Source organism: Anastrepha ludens, chromosome 5 (genome assembly GCF_028408465.1).
Source record: "Anastrepha ludens isolate Willacy chromosome 5, idAnaLude1.1, whole genome shotgun sequence".
NCBI lineage: Eukaryota > Metazoa > Arthropoda > Insecta > Diptera > Tephritidae > Anastrepha > Anastrepha ludens.
Genome location: NC_071501.1, coordinates 51040361 through 51064893, shown reverse-complemented (window position 1 = coordinate 51064893; position 24533 = coordinate 51040361). Strand labels below are relative to the sequence as shown.

At 37.8% G+C, this 24533-nt stretch overlaps 1 protein-coding gene across 2 annotated transcripts in view; it reads left to right on the top strand.

Annotated features, from left to right (window-relative positions):
* LOC128865397 (voltage-dependent calcium channel subunit alpha-2/delta-4) overlaps positions 1–24533 on the top strand; it is a 175927-nt gene that overhangs the window by 99662 nt on the left and 51732 nt on the right. For both annotated transcript variants that reach the window (XM_054105732.1, XM_054105731.1), the window contains exon 4: positions 16000–16110. In XM_054105732.1, the coding sequence (XP_053961707.1) occupies positions 16000–16110 (111 nt within the window). The remainder of the gene's footprint in view (positions 1–15999; positions 16111–24533) is intronic.

Below are 24533 nucleotides of genomic sequence, written 5' to 3'. Positions count from 1 at the left end.
TGAGCTCCAGTGAAGTGGAGTTTGTATGGAGGCTGGTTTCCCAACTGATAGCCGAAATATTTCTCCTCTTCCCAAGCCACATTTTGGCATCGAGTCGACGGTTGCGTTTGTTTGTGCTCTATAAACATTCATATGTTGGTTATGAGGGTAAGCCACAAGCAATTTGCAGAAAAATTGGAATGGTTGCAATCCATATGGGGATAGGTGTTGAGAAATCTATCCGTACTTATTATAGTTAATTGCAAACCAAAACGTCAACGTTACAAACATGCTTTTAATTCTACGTTATGATGAAGCAGGGCTCGAAGAGCATGGAAAGGATAATATTAAATATGTTTTATTTTTATAAAAATAAATAAATAATTGGCGCATACACTTCGGTTAGGTATTTGGCCGAGCTCCTCCTCCTATATGTGGCGTGCGTCTTTATGTTGTTCCACAAATGGAGGAACCGACAATTTTAAGCCGACTCCGAGCGCCAAATAGTTTTTATGAGAAGCTTTATGGAATGCACTTCGAGGTTTGCCACTGTCTGCCGAAAGGCGACCGCTATTATTATTATTTTTATTAGAGTTCAATTTTAGAACAAAAAAAGTGAATATACCTACTTATATGGAAGGGTAATTATTAAAAAAAAGAAGAATAGAAACAAAAGATTAATTATTGTACTTCCACTTTTATAGTAGTTGGTTAGCTTGGTTTTGAAAAGTAATGCATTTTCTGAGAATCTTAATCTAATGGGAAGAGAGTTCCAAAGACTTTTAGAAAAGTAAAGAAGTGATGTTCAGACATAAGAGTCCGATATTCAGTGTGAACTAGAGGCGAAGATCTCGATTCAAACGGGGCTTGGCTTTCCCATTCAACGACCTTTCGTATTTGGTTGCCTGTAAAATAAAAACAATATAATTATTTTTATTTAAATAAACGAATTAAAATGGCTAGAGTACGAAAAATAGGAATATTAAAAACGAGATATTCCTTTGCACATATGGGAGGGCAATGAGTTGTTAGCATCGAAAGGGACATCAAAAAGACGATAATGTGGGCTGCTTTCTCTTTGTATTGTACAATTCCTCTTGTGGTAAACTGCATTATCTTGTATACCCGCAATATGGTATATTTTAAATAATGCAAATATGCATGCAGATTAAAATCATGAAAACAAGAACTATCATTTAGAAATATTTGTAAGCAAATTTGAAAGAATCTCTTTTGAATGAATCTAAAATTGCAATATGTAAAACAAAATGCCACAGAAGTACAATAAAAAACAAAGGAAGACCTTACCACACTCTGCCAATATAGATGTACAGGGTGTTCTGCTGATAAATTAAAAAATAAATAAACTAATGACAAATATTTATTTCAATAATTATTACAAAGAAAACAAAGGCTGGTTTTTTTAAATATTTCCTCTATATGTTGACCGTTACGTCGAATATACTCTTGGAATTTGGCTTCCGTACTCCGTGCCACTCGTTGTGATCTCGGGATGCCTTTCTCCTCAACATCTATATTTTCTTTTAATGCTGATCGCTGGGTTTGTTTCATAAACTTTACTTTTTAAGTACACCCAGCGAAAAAAGGCCATAGCGGTAAGACCTAAATAGGTGGGCAGTATATGTCATCGAAATGACTTATCAGTTTGTTAGGGAAGAAATACATAATATGGTGGGATGCCCTTCAGAAGGGTGTGAACATCAAAAAACTTGACAAGATTCAAAGACTAGTATCTGTTCTGATAACCGGCGCCATGTCAACCACACCATCGAAAGCATTATATGCGACATTAAACTTCCTTCCCGTAGATCTGCAGGCAATATATAACGCACGCAGTGCAGCAATAAGGCTGAACACTCTAAATAAGTGGTCTACCACGGATTATGGTTACGGTAAAATCCTGAACGGCACTTTGGGGCTTCCCGGACTGGTGGACTATGCACTGGCGCCTATACTTGCCATTACAACGTTCACGACCCTGCTACCCTCAAGGAAAGATTGGAAACGGGACGATGTGAGACAGGGCGAGTCCATCCATGTATACACAGATGGCTCAAAGCTCGAGGGCAGGGTGGACGGAGGTGTATACTCCGAGCATCTGGGGATCTCCTTCAGCTTTCGGTCTTTCAGACTGAACTGATGGCAATAATAAAGCCGCGACACGTTTTCACTGATAGCCAAGCGGCGATAAAATCCCCCACAAAACAGTCGATAACCTCCAAGGTAGCCACGAAATGCCGCACATCTCTTAACGAGATGCCTGAGTCATTTCACCTAAAGGTAACATGGGCTCCTGGCCATCGCGACACTGAGGATAACTGTAGAGCCGATGAACTACCGAGACTCGGCACTAAATTAACTGATGAGTACATAGATAATGACATAGGGATACCCTTACAAACATGTAAGCTACTCATCCTTGAAGAAATTGTAAAGAAACCAAACGAAAGATGGCGAAATGAAGCAACCTGCAAAATCGCCCGTCAACTATGGCCGACTCTAATGATTAACGCACAGAATTTCTGCTAATCCAAAATAAACACAGTCTTAGCACATTGATCTCAGTCATAACGGGGCACTGCCTAATAGGTAGACACGCCCAAAGGATGGGTGTGCAAACACATGACTTATGTAGAAGTTGTCTAGATGAGGACGAGGAAGAGACAATCTCGCTCCTACTGTGCCACTGTCCTGCTCTATCCAGACGCAGGTTTACTATTCTGGGTAGACAATTTGTTAATGAGTTGGAGGATCACAGTTCTACTGAAATCAGAGATATTTTAAAATTTTTAAAAAGCACACACTGGTTCTAGGAGACATAGGGTCAAGCTCCCCACGCGGCATCACAATGGGCTATGAGCCTGAGTGTGTCCCACAGGACAACCGCTTCAACCTAACCTAACCTTACCTAGGGAAGAAATCACGCAGTATCTCTATGGTGTGCTCTTATTCTTCTTCTTGATTGGCGCGATAACCGCTTACGCGATTTCGGCCGAGTTTAATATAGCGCGTATGTCGTTTCTTTCTCGTGCCAGTTGGAAACACCAAGTGAGGCCAAGTCCTTCTCCACCTGATCTTTCCCACGCAGAGGGCCTCTTCTGACACGATACCTGTTGGCCGGAACTTTCGTACCTAGGAACTAGTCAAATCTTCACTTGCTGCATTACGTAAACGTCAAATATTGTAACACGAACAAAATCTACGACGAGCAATTGCACACGAATCATTGGACTTGGAACACGCTTCCATTGCGAACACATATTGTTCATTAGTCCACTCGAACTTCGTGACTCAATAACCCGCACGTATAACCCGCACATCATTCAAGCAAAAACGTTAAATTTAAAACCAAATTTTACCACCACACACCCTGTACATGCATACAAACACAACGACTGAAGAAAGGCAACGAAAGAGAAATAATAATGCTATGGGAAAAACTTCAAATTAAGGAATGTGTTACTCCATCGGAGATGCCACTTTTAGTAGCTATCTTTTGGTATTCAGTTGGTTGCTCTGTCTGCTTCTCTTATACATATTTACCTGCTTGGCTGCCGTCTTACTTGTGCTGCCCCTTAACAAAACGATTAAATGGAGAGAGAGAGAGTAAAAAATAAAATTTTATGAAAAGTTTTCACATTGAGGCTAGTGCTATGTAGCTGAAGTTGCAGTGATGGCTGTAACAGAGGAAGGTTGCAGTGGAGAGCGACAGCTGACACTGGTATGCGAGTACGAGGAACTTGGCGTACGGGTCGTGTACGTATCATTACGCTGCTGGTTGTCATCATTACTATAAATATTAATATACGTAGATGATTATGATGATGATGAAAATAAAAATAATGGCAGTTACACTGAGCAAAAAATTTGCTCTCTCACAGATTTATTGCCAAAGCCACTTCAACGCTAAATTTGTTGTAGCGCAATACACTTTTGTTGGAGCGCCAAATTGCACTCGCTCTTATTCCATATAATTCTGTCTATCAATAAATGGTATAGATATACATCAGTACTTGTTCGTATTTGCATTTTTAAGTTAATTGAAATTAAAAGAGCCAAATGAAGAAAAAATTAATAAGGCGATACAAAAACAAAAAATGGGGAGTAAAGCAGTGAAGACGGTATAACAGCTGAATTGCGGAGATATGGCGGTCCGACTGAAGTGTTGGCTCTAACAAACGCAGTGGAGCAAATTTGGGAATTCGAAACGTTGCCTCGGGGCTGAAAATCTAGCTTAATATTCCCGGTCCATAAAAAAGAAGATAAACGTCACTGTAACAAATACAGGGGCTTCTAAGCTTTGCATACAACATATTCAACAATAGGTTACTGCTTTGTAATGTATCAAATTTTTCAGAAATTCAGTGAGCATCTACTCGACAAGGAATAATACTGAAGCTCGCTTCACTAGTTACTAGGTCTCTAACCGGAACATTATCTAAGGTTATGGTGCAAGCAAAAACCTCTGACCCTTTCGATGTTTTCACGGGTGTTAAGCAACTGCCCGTCGTAATTTTTGACTTTGTTATCAACAGCTTCGGCCCTGGACTATTTTCTCTGGAAGCGTTCAGATCTATGCATCATCACAAGAAACCAACAGGTGATGGTAGATGTTAATACCGAAAAGACTAAATACTTGTTTGGATCGCGAATCAATGGTCGTTACGGTAATTGAGAAATTGATTCCCACATATTTCAGCCTTCTAGTACCTAGTAGTAAACTTGTGTAGTTCGTAAGATTCGCTCACCTGCATAAAAGAAAGACTGCAGGCTGCAAATAGAACCTATTACACACACCTCAAACTGCTTAAAAACAAACTCTTGTCATGAACGTGTAAACTACCGATCTCTGGGACCCTTATATGACCAATAACGACGTATCGATGTGAAACATGGGTTCTGACTATTGATATAAACAACTATCTCTTACGCCTTGGCCGGCCGCCGTAGCCGAATGGGTTGGTGCGTGACTACCATTCGGGAGTGTGTAGGTTCGAATCGCCGTGCTTGAGACAGTAAAATATGTGCCGTTCAGAGTCGGCTTCAAACTGTAGGTAACTCTATTTGTGGAACAACATCAAAATAAGAGCAGGAGCTCGGTCAAACACCCAAACAGGGCTCCAATTAATCTTACGTTTCGAGCGTAAAATTTTAAAAAGAATTTTCAGTCCCCTACGAAAGCCTTCTATGTCTTAAAAAATAAAACATAACATTGAGATCAAAGTACTTATGGTCAAAACAGTGAAGTACAGGTGCTAGCTAGGACACGTATATCGAATAGATGACAACAGAATTGCAAAGAATACTTTTAATTCTCGCATTTTGGACGGCAGAAGGCGTGGACGGCCACAAAGAAGGTGGGCAGCGTGAAAGCTCGAAAAAGCCAATGCAATGAAGCGAAATGCATGCAGTGCAATAGTAAAGGAAGCATTAGCTCACACCGAGCTGTAAATGCTATGATGATGATGATGATGATGAAATTAAAATTTCTGAAGGTAGAACAAAAAAGCCTTTCCCTTGGCACGTCACGCACCCTTTAGATAATATTTTCACCGCTGTCCTCAATCGAGTACAATTCAAAATCGTTGCACGACACTCAAATGTCACTTGTCTGAATTAATTAAGTGTAATTGTATTTCATATTATTGCTGATGATGATGACGACGGTAATGATGTCAAAAAGTCAAAGGCAAAAAACTTAATATGCTAGAAGACATTTTCCTTTTTCAGTCTTCATGCATTTATTTATGAAATTTTTAAATATTGTTTTTTATTACTTAGTTCCCTTCCCCCTTCTTCCATTTACATTCATCAAAGTCTCTTGTGAGCTGTCACATACTCGTACTTAAGTTGGATCCTTTTTATGGAGGAAATTCAGTACGTTTGTTAAAAGTATTTATTTGGCTGGAAAATATCATTTAATGAGATGTATGAATTTCAAAATCTTCAGTACGTTTATAAATGAAAGCAAATACAAAATACTGCAATAATTTATAATCATCACTGCAGCAAATACTTGTTCATTACTATAAATGAACCAGTCAAAAGAAATTCCTCAAAGCAGCAAAACGTAAGACGTGGTTTTCAAGTTCTTCCAACTCGCAAATCGAATAAAAAACTGAACAAAAATCATCTACCTTTGACAAAAAGCACGCACGTAGTTACATATGCGAACGATACGGTTGTACTGACCATTGTAATGGCCTTGCCTCCACTGCTTCATCTCTTTTGCAGCACAACCTCCATAAAGTTAGTATTTGGTTAAGCAAATCTCGTATAAAAGCCAATCAGACCAAATCTGTACAGATAACTTTCACTCTCTGCAAAGACCGATGTCTTCCAGTAACTTTAAGTCACTGCCAAATACTTCAAGCCGATCAAGAAAAATACCTGGACTCGATAGAAGGCTGACACGGCTTCCACAGATATTCTTGAAGCGTAGGTAACTGCGATCAAAACTTCGCTCACTTTGCTGGCTACTCAATTAAACCTCTGCATTATCACTGGGAAACAAAATTTTGATCTGCAAATCTATACTAAGGTCAATATGGGGTTCAAGTATGAGACTCAGCCTCTAAATCAAGCATAGAAATTCCTCAAAGATTTCAATCCAAAGGACTAGGCATATCCACACATGCATCAGGGTATATAGTACAGCTATAGAGAGGCATATGCAGCTACATAAAAATGCTTTGTTTTTGCACTCTTATAAATATTCTTAGGACAAACTCCTAGATTTTATGCCATTTTTTGTTTTTGTTTTTCTTACACTTTCTCGCAAATCTGTCGGCATTTTCACATCAAGAAATATTATATGCCAAATATGCATATACCTTCTGCTCAAATATGAACGAGATCAATAAAACGGTCCGCGGATGACATATGGCAAAAATAAATTTTTTGTTTTTTGGTAGGACTGTTATAAGCTTACATGGCAAATTTCAGCGTGATATGTCACATAGTTTGTTTTCTGTGCTACTGTAAACAAGTCAAGCTCGAGTGTGTTTTTCGATTCAATTTGAACAAAGGGTTTGTTTGAAATTTTGTTATTCCAACAAAATGTCGGCTTCAGACGACTTAAAAATGTTACAGACAACCTATGGGGACTCTGCTCTATCGCGTGCACGTGTTTTCCAGTGGTACAAATCAGTGGTTCAAAGAGGGCCGTACATCGGTTGAAAACTTGCCTCATGAACGTCGTCCAGCAACATCAGTAAACGACGAAAACATCGGAAAAGTAAAGGAAATTGTGCTTGAAAATCGCCGTGTGACCGAAAGAGAGATAGCTAGTGAGCTGAGCATATCAAATGGATACGTTCATACTATTATTCATGATGTCTTGGGCATGAAACGAGTATCCGCGCGTCTTGTTCCAAAATTGTTGAATTTTCTTCAAAAAGAATAGCGCAAAACTATCGCTAAGGAAATGCTCGCCATGACTGATACGGACATCCGGCACATCAAAACTGGTGACGAGACTTGGGTTTATGAGTATGACGTCGAAACAGCCCAACAATCGTCGGAATGGCGCTCCCCGGAGGAGCCGAAACCCAAAAAACCACGCCAAAGTCGCTCAAAAATTAAGGTTATGCTGACTGTTTTTTCGATTACGAAGGTGTGGTGCACTCGGAGTTCCTTCCGCAAGGCCGATTGGTTAACGCTGAATACTATTTAGACGTTTTAAAGCGTTTGCGCGAGAACATTCGTCTTAAAAGGAAGGAATTGTGGGACAACAAGTCATGGTTCTTGCATCACGATTCACACACCACGTCTTGTTCGCGATTATTTGAATGTTAATATCGTTCCGCAAGCACCGTATTCGCCTGATATGGCTCCATGTGACTTTTTCCTGTTTCCCAAGCTCAAGTTGCCGCTCCGTGGAAAACATTTTGAGACAATTGAAGTCATAAAAGAGAATTCGAAGAAGGAACTGAAATCCATACCGAAATCGGCCTTCCAGAAATGCTATGATGATTGGAAAAAACGTTGGCATATGTGTATCGCCTCCAAAGGTGATTACTTTGAAGGAGATAAAATAAAAATTGAACAATAATTATTAATTATAATTAACCGTTTGTGTTTTATTAAATCGTTCATATTTGAGCAGAAGGTAAAACTAATTTTGGATCTGGTAAAAATGCATAGAGCGGCCGCCAATTTTGTTTCTATTAATATTTTTAAATACGCCTCTGAATTCGTAGAAAATATTTCTATTGAAATTACTATGCCGAGAGGTATCTAAAAACAATGGTTAATGGTTGTAAAGGGTTAAGGAGTAGCCCTTTAGTACTGCGACCATATTGATCCATTGTGCACCCTATGCTGTCTATTGACTGTTAAGTATGCTTATGAATTGTACCAGCTCCTTCTGAGGGAGTGATTGAAGGTCTTCATCTGTAAGCATGAACTTGTTTAAAAACCGTTTCCTTCTGTGCGTCAACCCCGGACATTCGATAATGAGATGTTCCATAGACTCCTCATCTTCGCAGCAGAATCTGCAGGTGCTGGTGTTAGTTATGCCTAATTTATGTAAGTGTTTGTTGCAGGTGAAGTGACCCGTGAGGGCGCCTGTGAGAGTGCGAATGCTCTTTTTGTTTAACGTGAGGGCCATGTTGGCTCTTTTAGCGTTGAAACTTAGGAACTTTTTGGAGTGTCTAAGACCCTCTACATTGTTCCAATGCTGATTTAATAGAGTTTTGGCCCAGTATTTTACTTTTTGTTTTAGGTTGTTTTTGTTGAATCCGAACATAGGACTAGGTCCGATGAAGTTTTCATCTGCCCCTTTTTTGGCTTGAAAGTCTGCCTTTTCGTTGCCGTCAGATCTAAAACCAAACAAGAAACACAAAAAATTTTCCTCGCACAGCTGTATCCGTTTATTATGAGGGATTCATTTTTTTTTTCTTACTTAGATTCTTTAATATCATCGGTAAGTCACAGATTTTCGCTTCGAAACAATCCTGAATTTTTCTGGCCGCATTGCATCTGAATCTTTTTGTTATCGAATCAGTCTTTCCAGACTCTACTTAAACTCCTTAGATTTTCAAAAACGTAGTCCTCTATAAATCTAAAATACACGGTTCAAAGCGCCAAATTTTCTAAATTCCTAAGCCTACTGGCGAATCCAAACGGTATTTTCAGCCAAACGCTCTTAAAGTCCTTAGATTCTCAAAAAGTAGTCCTCTAACAATCTCAAATTCGCGGCCATTCGCATGGGAAGTTGAAAACGAATTATGCCAATTTGTTTTCTTTTCCTTAACTCCCACAAACATCTTTACGTGTGTCTCCGAGACTTGAGACCAGTGGCTCAGTGTTGCTTACGTGATGAGTTTAGCTTAACACTAGATTTACCAGCTATTTAAATATACCTATTTTTACCAAAACCAGTCAAAGTGACTAGTCTTAAAGAAAAGTACTTAATGAGGTGTTCAGTCCTTATTTACTTTTAGAAAATTACAAAATAAGTTTAATAATATTCATTGTAATACATAAATAGGCTTATAGATATTATAAATTAATCAAACTTTTTGTTGTTTTTGTACATCAGTCACAATTTTTACACGTACCTATAGATTTTTATCTATGTAGACTTTCCGCATAAATTTTTTTTGCATATATTGCAAATAGTTGTGGTCTTATTATTATTGCAATTTCCTATTTGACACCATTTACGTACAGGAGGGCAACCAATTAAACTTGGAATATTAGCTTCTTGTGGTGTTTCCCCTGAAGTCGAATATTCAGAAGCAAGTTCTTCAGCTAAGCGAAACAAAAGCTCTTTTCTTGATATAGTTTCACCCGTCGAGTTTTTATACAACATCCAGGAAATTATCACAGCTAAATCCAAGATACTAAAAAAAACTTGAAGTGGCCACCTTCTGGAACCTGACTTGACACTATATTTTCGTGTCATTTGATCAGCGATGTCGACTCTAAATTTAGTTTTGTTATAAAAGGTTACACTTTCGGGTAGTCTCTTGTTAGTTTTATCTATTTTTACGTGTTTGTGTTTTGTACTTAGTAGAAGTACTTTCTTATTTGGTTTATCTGTTGTTATGGTCCTACCTTTCATAGTATATGGTTCAACAAGTTTCATTACAACAAATTCACTTAGCGGGGTTGATGAATCTCGAGCCTCATCTTTTCCTAAATAAGGAAAGTCACTAACCACATATTTGGTTTCAACATCAGAGGCCAGCCCAAATTTTATGCCAGATTTCTGAGATTTGTTTGGCATATATTGGCCTTTGTTGGAAAGAGCTGCTCTTCCACCGTAATATAAGCTTCTGGTTTGAAGCAATTTCGGCTATTTTTCTACAAATGTATTCCAAACAGTTGAAACTAAAGCGAATTTGTCCCTTTGCAAACGTTGGCTCCTCTCATTTTTTTTGTCGAAGCGAATGAAACATAGGTTAGGTTAGGTTGATATGGTTGCCCAGGGAACGGGCACACTTGGACGAAGAAGGATTCGTCCTTTGTGATGCCATTATGGAGGGGTGAGGCGGGAGAGAAAGACCGATGGGATACAGGGAGAGGGCGGGGAGAGGTGGTGCTGGGATGGTTAGGAGCGTGCGGATTACGAACGATGACTATGTTTGCGTCAACCGCTTCATGCTGCTGATGAAATTCATCAGATTTTTAATGTCAGCGGCAGCTATATCAACAGGCGTGACAAAGAAGTAGGAGCCAAGATGCCTAGATCTTAGCCCCGCCAGAGCAGGGCAGCTAAGGAGAAGGTGCTGAGATGATTCCACCTCATCCTCCATACATCCAGCGCAAAAAGGACTCGAGGTGATTCCAAGTCTCACAGCATGCATTCCTCGTGCATTGTGTCCTGTGAGAAAACCCACGAATGAAACGTAGAATCTCGGTGAAATCACGCCTACTCATAGCTGAAGAAAAACATTTTGGTCCCCACTTGTTATTCCATAAGTATTCAAGTCTCAAAGTTGTTCCTTCGTACGCCCCACGCCCCCAAAAATAGTTCAATTTTGCTTGCGTTAGTAGCCATTTTTTCCCCAAAACGCGAGATGCTTTTAATGCTGTACAAGTTCTTATATGTTGTAAGATGTGTAGTAATAAATAGTAATAAAAATACACTACTTAGCTCCCCCTTCATAATATTTCTTTTTGCATATTTACACATTACACGATTAGAATCGTAACAATAGTAAATATAGCCGATCGTGACTAATCTGACGTGACTTTGCTCTCTCTTTTTGTGAAAAATAGTTTCCCGTAGAACCCGCGGCGTTGTATTTCTCAGAATCACGGTTTCCCCGGAATCATATATTTTGTCGCGAAAATAGATTGCAATACTTACCAGTTGTTGTAGCTACCCCAATATCATTTCATCACATAGAAACTTGCACCAGTCATTTTGACTGGTACTGGTATAAGTGTCAATAACAGAAAATATATTTGTTACGAATATATATAAAATAATTTAAAGTTCCTAGAACTGATTCCTTAGCTACAGTTGCAAAAGTCATGATATCATTACAGAAAGAAAATACTATATGCAGCAGGGGTTTTAAATTCAAATTGCAAAATCAGTCAAAATGACTGGTCTGGTAAATCTAGTGTTAAATTTTCACTGCATATCATAAATACATCAGATAATCTCTTATGGCATTTGAAGGTTTTAAAGTTAGAATTATTCTATTTCAGACCTAAAATTATTTTATTTAAACATTTTTGTACGTATTTCGCATAAAGTTCTTAAATATAATATTATTATTACTGCTCTTAAGAGAAAAATAATGGTGCAACAATTATTTTGATAATACATTTATTATTTTACATTATTTGAAAGGAAGCACTAACGGCAGAGGCTTTCGGCATTTAATATTAAATATTTTTAAGCACAATGAAATAAGTTCCCGTAAAGAGTAAAGTAATTTCTAAATTAACTTAAGGGTGCTAAACTACAACCACACAATTAAACGCGTTAAAAAAACTAAAAAAATAGTGTGAGAAAAGTGGAATATGGCGTTAGACACATACAAAGTAGAAAGCATTCATGCATGCGCCTACAAACATCAGTCATCTTAACTTCTGACACACAACCAAACATGCAACTTTAGCACACAGGCTTTGCTGAGTATTTGCATACACATCCACATCTTCATACGTTCACATTCAAATTTGCAAGAACAAACGCCATACCAAATATGTACGCATCTTTCTTACTTACATACACCGCTCACACTCTACCAGTACACACAATTTATGCCAGTTTCATTTCCATTACAGTTTTTTGTGAATTAATTAGAAAACTTTTCTCAACTGCCACCAAAAGAGTTTACGCATTACATGTAGAGAAAGTAGAGCTGTGAATAGAGTAGAGGCATAGAAATATTAATGAATGAATGTGGGAACGCTGAGCTGTTTTATTCTGTAGATTTTGCATACATACACTTATACGTATGCGTATTTGTATTTGTGTGCGTATATGTACGTAGACATAGACTTTATAAAGATAAAGTTGTGTGCCCATAGGGGCATGGAACTCTTCGTTATCACACATATTTTTAATAGAACATCACCTAAGGAACTACTCTCTAAATAATTATACACAGCATACCGCACAGCCTCCTCAGCAGCTCGGCAGCTCGCCAGCTCAACAGCTCAGCAGCTCTTCAACTCTTTAATTCCATTTCAATTACTGTTACTGCAGCTTCCTGTAATCTGCGTTAACTTTTGCTCCTCCTCAACTTGCATGCCCAAATCGTAAGTGGAGTTCAAAATTTCGGGATGACTTGCGCGTTGAGTGGTATGAAGTGCAAATTTAACTTAAAATGGAATAGGGATTTGCATTAAGATGCAATTCTGCATTGTGCACAAGAGTTGGATGCACAAATATAAATGGGTACATCTACGCATACATAGTTATGTGCATATGTGTGAACACTTAAATAAAGGTAACAAATAATCCTAACTGAATTTTAAATATTCGCAAAGTTCATTAGATATCATTACGCATGTCGTCACGCCCAGACGCACTCAGTGATTCAGTAAAAAGAAACTTTCTTCTTATTTTCTTGCACGTATTTACCTACAACAAGGGCTAATGGGTAAATGTTGAGCGAAAATATATTAAATAATTTACGAAATACCCAGACAAATTGGTGTATTTCTCTGTCTGGGCATAATTAATAAGTTGAACGGCACACGAAACAGAAGAGCAGTACAAATCCGCTTACCCCGCTTGCGTACAAAATATTTTGTTATGTTTTGTTCAGATTTTCATTTCAGTAAACTGAGTTTGGCGTTGTGTATGTCATAGAGTGTCAATTAAGTAATCACTTTCCCAATTAGTTATCTTTAAAACTTTTATTAGTCAAGCAAAATATGTAGTTTTCTTCGGGTATTGCATAAGGGAAATAGCGAATTTTATAATTAAATTAACTCAGTTTTCAATGCGAATTACTGCAGCCACTGACGAGGCCACCTGCTTAATCTCTGCATACATCTATGTGCAGGCACATACACATGCATACATGCATACATGCACATAAGTACATAAAGCCTAAGTGTCCGTATGTGCTATTCTGCTTAATAGCGTGTCCCGGAGCTAAATTACAAAGAGTTTTCAAACGGGAAGTAGAGCAATTAACAATTAAATGCAAATGGCCTAGCACCATGGCATTTGTAAATTATGATGGAAAGCACATATATTTTTGTTGTTGTGTTATCATGGGGTACAACTTACTTTCAGAAATTTTCGAATTTTCGATTTGAAGTAACATCAAAATTATCTCACTGAAGTTTCTAAATAACTAACATCAATAAATTTTAGTATTCAGTATAACGGCCGCCGTGCGTGACTCCCATTCGGAATTCGGAGAACGTAGATTCGAATCTCCGTGAAACACCAAAATGAAGAAAAACGTTTTTTCTAATAGAGGTCGCTGAACGGTAGACCTTTAGACCTTTTGTGCCCTCTATTCATCATAGTACCGCATTCAAACCCAACTCTCTTCATAAACCCAAGATGGAACTCAATTGAGCTGAGCGTATGTGTCTTTCTACCGACCATAACCGGCCGAGAAGGAATAGGTATCTGGCATGGCATCATATTGGAAAAGAATGTGAGCAGAAGTTTCCAGCACATTATAGGAGTCAGTATGGCATACTCTAAGCCTATGTATGTAGATGACTGTGCTATCTGCTGTGACCTGTGAGTATGCCAGTAAGCATTCTCAGTTTATCCTTAGGGATGGTTATGAGGTTATACGCACCAGTAAGAACGTTGCTTGGCGTAACACCATAATTTAATACCAGCTTGCATCTGGTAGCTGTAGATCCTTGCTTCTAAGCTCCTCCTTGATGGTGTACTGTTTAATAGCAAGGAAGGGTTCCAGTTCTATTAATAACGAGGCTGCAGCCTGTCTAGTGAATACATTCGATACTTTGTTCCCTGTTATGTTCCTATGTAATGAGACCTATTGTGTATTGTGTATTCTTAGCAAAATCAATTTCTCGATGCACTCGAGGATGAGAACGCCTTAAATGCCGACTGACTGTCGTGCAGAATAATAATTCGCACTTAGTCAGCTGGCATACATTCCGCTTGGAAGATGCTGGAAAAACTACCCATCGGTACCTACTGCTTTTTTTTTGCCATATATCCCATGAGCTATGCCTTCAGGTGTCCGCGGGCCGTCTGTATACTAGTACAGAGTACACTTTTGGAGTCTGCTTTCGAAAGCAAGTGTACTCAAGTTTACTTTATCGTCTAGCTCGGTCCTGAACTTTTTCTCCAATTTAATTACTTTTCTCTATCATCTCTCGGTAGCAGGGCCAGTGGGCAGGCTCAACTATTGTATGCATATTCTTAGATGAGTTCACTTTTCTTTTACCAAAGCCGTATGAAATAGGGTACCCATAGTTGATTGCATATTGAATACTATATGAAGCAGTGTCCGCTCGATCACCACCTCCAACGCAACCGCTGGGCAAATGTGCATCGCTCCGGTGATGCAGACCAGGCTAAACGCTAAAGCTTTGTCAGTGCTGCTCGTAAAATCGAAAGAGCGGTTCTCGATAGCCATGTATGTTCTCATTGGCTTAATTATCATGGTATACATACATCCCAAAATTGAAATTCGAAAAGAGCATCCCAAAATCTATAAAAATTATACAGTTTCAAAACTCCCGCAAAACTTTCCAGTTCAAACTACCAGATGACTGGACTATTAATGGTTTCTTATGTTGTTAATCTAAGTTTTCTACACCGTTTAATATTAAATATTGTAAATTTATATTTTAGCTCTGAAATTTATATCTTAAATGTCTGTTCTGAATTTTGTTAGACATTAAATAAATAAATAAAATCACATTTTTAATAAAATACTTTAATAGTGATAAATAAGCCTTCCGATTTCAGTAACTCTCCTATATAGTAAATTACACAAATGTCTCGTTTTTTCTCTTCACTACTCCACCACCCCAAATATGTAAATAAGTAAACTTTTAGATCACAAAAGCTTTGGGCCCATATTTTGTAAACCACATTCAGTCTCAGTGGTCAGTCCCTAAAGCGAAAGTTTTTAATATTTCTGAAGCGAATGCTAAATTTTCGGAAAGTAGGAAGTTATGTTCAAATTTGCCTATCTATAAATTTGATGATGGCAATAATGTAATATAGGTAATTATAGACCAATCGTAGAGCAACCTTATACAAGCTGATGGTTTTCTAGCCTATCAGAAGAGTTACAATTTTTGCAAGTGGCTTCGTACGTCAATCATATTTGACACTTGTGAACTAGACAGTAAAACAGTTAGTAATAAATTTATTCAAAAACAAAATTTCACGATTAAGTTTCTGCGATGCTCATCACCCCCTAACGATTTTCATACGAAAAACGAGAATCAATGACAAATCAACATTTTTAATCAAATTCCCTCAATGATCAAAAACTTTTAATATTGTTGCGATTTTCATCAGGCGACAATTTTACTAATTTTTGCTTTCATTTTACACTTTCCTCTTCACAGCGTTTTAAGGACAATGACATCGACGTAAAGCGAAAGGATGGCATCATATTGCTACGTGAATTGGCAGCTGAGGTGAAAAATTTCATGGATTTCAAACGCAATGCAGTGATGGTAAGTTCACTATGCTGCCTACTTACATACATACATACATACAAGTATGCCAATATACATATACTTATGCAGTATACTTATGTAGGTATAAATAAAAGTGTGAATGTTCAAAACATAGTTTTGCAAACATCAATGCCAAATTAATAGCGGCGGATGCGCCAAAAATGGCAAAGACGGAGCATCGCGACGAATGAGTTGGCGTCGGGCAAGAACGCGCTGAAGATGAGCTAGGCAAGGATATGTTTATATGTATGTAGCAAAGGCATAGTACTACTAACTAATAAGAAATGTGCGATGTTCGCAGCCAACAAAATGTCCATACAATGCCTGAAAGTATGCAATGTCGTAAGACTTGCTAAGAGACGCTGTCGAACGCAGTGGAGTGTGTAAAAATTATAATTTCTCTGATATCCGGGAGCAATTTTTGGGAAATTGAAATGCTCCTATATACACTGGCTCATGTATAATATTATGTTAATATATCTTGTGTGTGTGTGTGTGTGTGTATGTATGTGGGTGAGTAAGTGTGAGAAGTGCTTATATTTTACTTTAAGCGAAGCAAATTTAGAATGAATCAATGAAAAAAGGTCGAAGTGCAGCGTTATTTGAAATAGGAAAAAGTGTCTAAAAGTTGCATAAACTTAACAATAATGCCGCCGGGCTTTTGTGACACAAACTAAGCAATATAAGGGAAATAAAAATGCCGTTCAAATAAGCGGTCTTTAAAATGTGAAATCACATTTGCCTATAAGTCTACAAAGGAGAAACTACGAGGGTTTATTACAAGATTTGGCAGTTTTAGTGTTTACTAGGATGCCTTCTAACACCACCGGAAGTTGGGGCCATAGAGAAGGCTGATGTATTTCCTTTAGATTTGTGGTAAGCGCGTGCGCTAGTCTTAAGATAAAAACAAAAACCAAATCGATATACATAAATAGGCACAAATTTTATGATTTCTCTATTACTTTGCATATTTATTACGTAAAGCGTAATACTTAATAAATATATGTATATATATTCGTAATCTTTATTGGCACATGTGGGCTGTCCGTGTGCGCCTGCTCGAATTATTTATTGTCGTCTCGAGCATACGTGCATGTGTGGATAAATAAATATATATGTAGATGTATACGCTTCTGGCCATTCAACTAACAAGCCATATAAAAAGACATTTTATATTTAGTTCGGAGTACCCGCATCCTATTTGCTTTTTGTTTTAAATATCGATATTTATTTAGCTCGTGAATTCCGTGTCATAAATTTATATTGCTCATACAAATGTGTATTTATTTTACAAGAATGCTGCATAACGTCTTTTTTTGGCATTGAAATGATTTTTTAACACACCACTTTTTAGCTGAGTGAATGTTGTGAAAGACTTTTCCATTTCACTATAAAATTATGTACAATTAAAATTAATTTTGCGATATTTTATACCTGCGCGCACATAACGGTTGTATGCAACAACCTAAAGGAATCGAAACAGATATAGGCATATACATACATACATACTATATACACAAACAGCAATCTGGTTTTCGAAAAGGCCATAACTGTTTCACTGCGACTAGGAAAATTTTACTTTCGTTACCCTACTTGACCATACAAAGGCATTCGACTCCGGTAACCACAGTATCTTATTGGGAAGATTCGACAAATTTGTTGGCTTTCCCCACTTCTATTCAGCTAATTGCCTCTTTTCCCAAAAATAGGTCACAAGCTGTCTGTAGTGGGTCACTGACAGTATCTGTTGTAGAATTGCACAGGGGGGTTCTGTAAGGATCAATTCTTGGTCCTCCTTTCATTGTATATCAACCACCTACCAGCAATCTTTACCGAAATGCATTCTCATTTGTATGCAGATTATGTCCAGATTTTTCGATCTTGCAAACTTGATTACATAAATGACTGTGTTCTTAAAATCATCCAAATGTATGCCGCATTAACAAATGGGCATCCGACAATGCACTAACTCTTCAGCCTAAGAAGTCTCAAGTGCTTGTTATTTCCAGAAAGCACCTCGATACTTCAATTTTTCTAAAAATCTTACTCGATGGCATTGCTATCAATTATTATGTGCATACGGCTTCGGTTAGTAACGTAAATTTAGTCGCAGATAAGTTGTACGGACTGCTTCTCGCGCTCTGGACTTACTCCTCCACGCATTCGCATTCTGTTTGGTAAAACATACGTTGTGCCATCGTTACTGTACCAGGTATATACCTATGAAATGAGACGTTCAGGTATTAGTCCATAGATGTCCCTAGGAGTATTTTTAAACCTTCCCAAAGGTCTTGTTTTTTCGTCTGTCATCTGTCAACAATATTCAGTTCATTGTTTGTTACGTTTCATACAACAATGCATTTATGTCGCTCTAAAAAATGTTGAATTTCGTGCCTTCAAACTACGATTTGCGGACATCGTTGATTTTCTGTTATCAATTGAAGAAAATCGCTTCTCAAGCTCATCAAATGCTTATATAGGGTGGGCCATGTAAAATTTACTTTTTGAATCGGCTATAAAAAAAAACTAATCAATATTTTTTCAAACTTTTTTTTTTTATTTTGAAGATTGAACATTGTTATTTATGAAGAAAAAATAATATCGTTCAAATAACTGCCACGACTGGCTTTTCAGTAGGCCTTTCGATGAACCCAATTTTTAAGCACATTTTCGATTGTTTGGGTTCCAATTTCATGAATGGCAACTTCGATTTCGTGTTTTAAATCAATCGTCTCTGGATGGTTCGCATAGCATTTGTCCTTAACGGCACCCCACAAAAAATAGTCCAACGGGCTTAAATCACAGCTCCGAGGCGGCCAATTGATATCGGAATTTCGGCTGATTATTCGGTTTTCAAAAACGGTAGCCAAAAGTTCGAGTGTAACTTTGGCAGTGTGACAAGTTGCACCCTTCTGTTGAAACCAAATGTCGTCCATGTCATCCTCTTCAATTTTTGGAAACAACTTGTTGAGCATGTCACGGTAACGCTCGCCATTTACTGTAACCGCGGCTAATCGCTTATTTTCGAAAAAAAATGGCCCGATGATGCCGCCAGACCAAAAACCGCACCAAACAGTGACTCGTTGTGGATGCATTTGCTTCTCTACAGTAACGTGTGGATTTTCTGAGCCCCAAATCCGACAATTTTGCTTACTGACGTAGCCACCGATGTGAAAATCAGAAAAGAAGAAGAAGACTCACCACTTTGGAAATAATATAGGTTTTCAATATTTCCCAATTTTGTTCAAGCGTATAGCGTCCCATTTCGTAAATGTCAAACCTTTAAGAAAATTATGAACACATTTGACATGTCATTTGTGTTACCATTCTCAAAAAAATAGGTGGTTCAAAAAGCAAACGCTATATGGCCCACCCTGTATTATACACCTGTTATTATGTGATTTTGTGAAAGAGTGGCGTTGAATAACAATATAAATATGGTAATAATATGCCTCGTTTAACCAAAATAAAATATAATTTAACCTAAGTATTTAATTGAAAGAGATTTACCAAATTTAATGATTTTCAGACTGTGAGAAATAGGGGTCGAAATGTCCCGCACGAGCTACAAATGTCTGATTAAAATGTTCCACAAAAATATGCCTCATCAAATTTTATTATATAACATAGGTTTTTCTTAGGTGGAATAAAGCGCCTTAACAAATAGATTATAATTTTATTTATTCAAGCTTTTGAGATTCCAGTCTAACGCAGCTCTTAATATCCTCTTGTGGCTTACACAACGTATGACCTACCCAATAAAATTTGTGATTTCGTACCTCGAGGTGTATAGGTGTTTGTACCTGGAGCCGCAGCCCAAAGGTCAGCGTTGCTTATGATCGTGTGAATACCACAATTGAAGAAGGATTGCAACGCTTGAAGCACGTAGGTAGTAAGGTTCTACGTTTTACAACTACCTCTACCACATTAACTTTGCCTTAGTGAGTTAATCTGCGTTGCAAAATCACTAACTGAAAGTAGCTGTGCTTATATATGCGAGTGTTTGTGCACCATCAAAAAAAATATCGTACGCATAGCCTAGGTCTTTAAGATAACCGTTCAGATCCCAGGATATACCTCTATTTCTCGCACAAGCTCCTCGCAGGACCAAGTTGAGTAACAGCGGCGATAGCACACTGCCCTGTCTGATACTGAATGAGCTTCAATGCTGACACTAAGAGCATTTTCGTGCTTTACCTAGCATAATTCTAATTCGACTAATAATTAGGCACTCCCTAAATGGCGGCCTACATCTCTCCTGCCTCTGATTTCAAAATTACTTGCCAAGCGTCTTAATGACGTAATTGAACGGATAAATATAATTTCTAAGCACCAATTCGGTGTTCGCGCAAAGTATTCAACCATTAACCAAATCTACAGATTAAGTGGTATGCTCCGCTGTCTTCCTTGATGTGTCCAAGGCCTCTCACTTGGAATCAAGTACCGCGTTACATACTCCGGATTCAAAGAAATTTTAGCTGGCGTTTCACAGGATTATTGTATTGAGAACCATATTTTACCTACTTTTTATTTACGACTTACCCATTAATCAGAAATGCACCTCAGCCACGTTAGCAGACGACACGGCCATTTTATCGGTTAGTAAAACGCAGTCTGAGTCAGATGCTCAAACCAATATGGACGTATGAAATCCAACTATGGGGCTACTCAAGCACCAGCAATAAGTTCCAAATACACAAGTTTCAAACAAAGTCTTCAGATGTGCTATTAATGCGCCTTGATACTTACACAGTTGTAATCTCGAACGTGATAAAGTGCTATTCGTATTATATTATGTATGCTATTCAAGAAGCAATGAACTTTTTGAGGTAAACAGATGGCGAGACACATCTGTATATGTCCGCAGCAACAGCAAAATTGCGGTCAAGGCTTTAGACAGCCCTCCAACCACTTATAGGGTAGTTGAGTCCTTTAAATCCAGGCTGAAGTATGTCGGTATACATAATATCCTGATGCTTAAATGGGTCCCGGGACACGTGGGTATCGCGGGTAACAAAATCTCTGAGTTCTTAGCTAGATTGAGCTCTGAGGCCAACTTCTTTGGCCTGGCGCCCGTTCTGCCATCAAAGCCAGGGTTAGCAAACGGGTTATTTCAACCCACAAACGAGCTTGAAATGCTGAGAGAGACTGCAGATGGACAAAACTGATTTTACCTGTCATGTCCGACCGACTGTCGCTGATCCTCCTGTCATTAAGCAGAAGTGGCTGGGCACTTTCTATGGACGGAGCAAATGCAAAAGGTAGGCATCTCTGCCCAGCATATGGAAAGGAGGATGAGACGGCTGAGTACTTTCTGTGCGTCTGCTCGGCCTTCGCTCGAATCAAGCTTGAGGTCACTGGCATCTGGATGTATTAAGAAGCGACCACCTTGGCTCCTATTCAGATTTCTTCGGAGGTTGGGTGAAAGAAAAGGTAAAGAAAATTAAAACGGGAGTCTGAGTGGAGTACGGTGCACTTAATGTTGCCTGAGTGCTGTACACGCTAGTCTGGCCCGACAAAAGAAAAAAAGATATGTCACACTTTGTCGCCGCAGTGTTACTGCTACAATATGAGATTTTTCGCCTTTTAAAATAACCGATTGCAGCCGCCTTCAAAATAAAAGGTTCATTTATGAAAAACAAATAGTAATAGAAGTTTTAGAATTTTTAAAACTTTTTGCCTTGAACCACCAATTTTTCTTTGACGGTAATAATACACAATGCAATATAGTAAAATTTTTTGTACATATCAAATTCACACTTTAGCAAATTTCTGAAACTGCAAGTCCATATGTTTACATACATACTTACTTGTTTAATAAAAAGTCGATATGTACGGTGATGAATCAAATTAAAACAAATGCTCCTTGCAGCACTGAATACAAAAGTAGTTGCGGAAAACAAAAAAAAACAAGAATAAGGCAGCATAAAATGTATATGTCGGCAATACTGTGCAACAACAACCTTCATTCTAAACCCATCTCATTTTGCACCTTTACCATTTATAATATTTTGCCTGCTTGAAAGCTCGCTTATGAGCACAACCAACTGGCAGTATTATTCTGCCACTAACATTGTCCAGCAACACCACAAACATCTGCCGCCCTCAGCCGCATCCGCATTTTATATGCAAAAACTTTTGCAAAACTTTTTAGTATCCGTTCGTTTGGACTTCTGATCAATATTAGAAAAAAATCGCACGACTTTCTTATGATGCTGCAACTACTGAAATGGAACTTTTGTTACCGTTATAGTCTTTGAACCAGGCGCTCACTCACTACAACATCTTTGTAGCTCATATTGACCTATTAAAAAAGCTAGGAAAGCTGGCGTTCTCACACCACCACCAAAAAAATGATTCGTGACATGTATTTTGTACTCGTATAAGCAACCCTTTCACGTCCAAATCTATTCTAGCGGGGATTAAGGTGTCGTTTTCCTTAAAACATCTATCCAAACGTAAACCAACTGTGAAATGATATTCACATCATAATACAGATATATGAATTTCCATATCGAATATAGGCACACTGCTTGTGTTTGTGAGGCATTGCCTTGGCGGAGAGGAGGCGTCTACTGGAAACGTTCATTGGTATCCGTTTTAATGTTCGTCGTATTCATTGCCTTTGTCCATCATTTTATGGGGATATGTTTGCTTACAAACTGAGGTGTGTAAATAAATATGTTTTTATGTTGTATATTTGTAAGGAGTCGTTCCATAGGTGCATTAATATTTACTGCTCGAAACATCTTTAGCATTTTTATTCATGTTTTACATATTTTGTATGATTTATTTTAGTTGTTGCTTTTGTAGTTGTGGCAACGTATTAGTTTTTATTAGATTATCTTTAAAGACCCTTTGGTGCATACGAAATAAAATGTTTATGCTGATTTGCGGAAATTGGTTGAAAATCTTTCATGCTTTGAATGCTATACTACACTAATTTCCCGTAATTATAATGGAGTTCCTGTACAATACTTGATTGGATGTGCACCCTTGAATACGAAATCTTTTAAGCCGACTTTTACATTTTTTTGAACACCACCTTATGCTAGAATTGTTAAGCTTAGATGCCATAAATTTACCTATAGTTTCTAGGTGATAAATTGTGTTTCAAAAGTGACGCCTAGGTGTCAGTAGTGAATAATTCGGGATTCCTACCTTTTTTATGTGATATTCACCATTTGTCAGATAGAAAGATGTTCAATTTATACGATGAAATAGCGCGTTAACATATCGCAAAATTCGTCATTTTCTGGTTGAAATAATCGTTCTTTTGAGTTGACAACTCAAAAGTTGAAAAGTGTTGCTGTACCATCTTCCACAACGATATCTCCACGTTCTCAACCATAAGGCAATCGTGAATCGACTGTTTGCGTGAATTTTACCTGTAGACATGCTAATGGAGGACTTCTTAATAATGCTATTCGTCATTTTCACATATAATTGTTAAGAGCCGTATTTTGAATAAAAATAGTGAAACCTGAAAGCCCGAAAATTTTAGTTTATTTTTTAACACAATATCTAGGCACACCTTTATTAAAAGCCAAATAGCTCAGCAAGTCTACTTTTTTTAATTATTAGTTCTAGTTGAATTCTACAATAACTTATATATGAAGGGTGATTTTTTAAGAGCTATAGGAAAGTTTTTCAAAAAAACACACGTAAAATTCAGAAAAATGCATGAAAATTTTATTTAAATCGATAGTACAGTCCATATAATTTAATGTGTGAAGATTATTTCATGCAAATGTTGACCGCGACTGCGCTTCAAATGGTCCATCTGGTTGGATATCATTTCACGGTAGCGCTCACCATTCACAGTTACGTTACGATTCGCAGCATCTTTGAAGAAGTACGGTCCAATGATGCCTCCAGCCAATAAACCGAACCAAACTGTGACCTTTTCTGGATACATTGGTAGCTCTTGCAATTCTTCTGGCTGATTTTCACTCCAAAATCGACAAGTTTGCTTATTTACGTACTCATTGACCCCAAAAATGAGCTTCGTCGCTGAACACAACTTCTCGATTTTAAACTTTCTTAACAGAACACGCATTTTTATAATAAAAATCAATGATTTGCAAGCGTTGTTCGTTTTTAAGACGATTCATGGTTAATTTATAGACCAAACTGAAGATGTTTGATAGTGAAACAAAACACGATACGTGCGTCAACTGTTTAAACCAACTGTTTAAAAAGATAATAGCTAGAAAAATAGCATTCGTCGAAAGATAGTCATTTAGATGCTTATACCAGAAAATGTTTTTTTCTATCATACTGTATGTGTGTACATACTGCGACAATTTATGCGGAAGTCTGCTCTCTTTATATTCATCTAAAGTTTTAAAAATATATTTCTCGCGAAGACCAAATGTATAAAAGTGGATTTCTTCAGCTGCGGTTTCCAGCATAGTTTG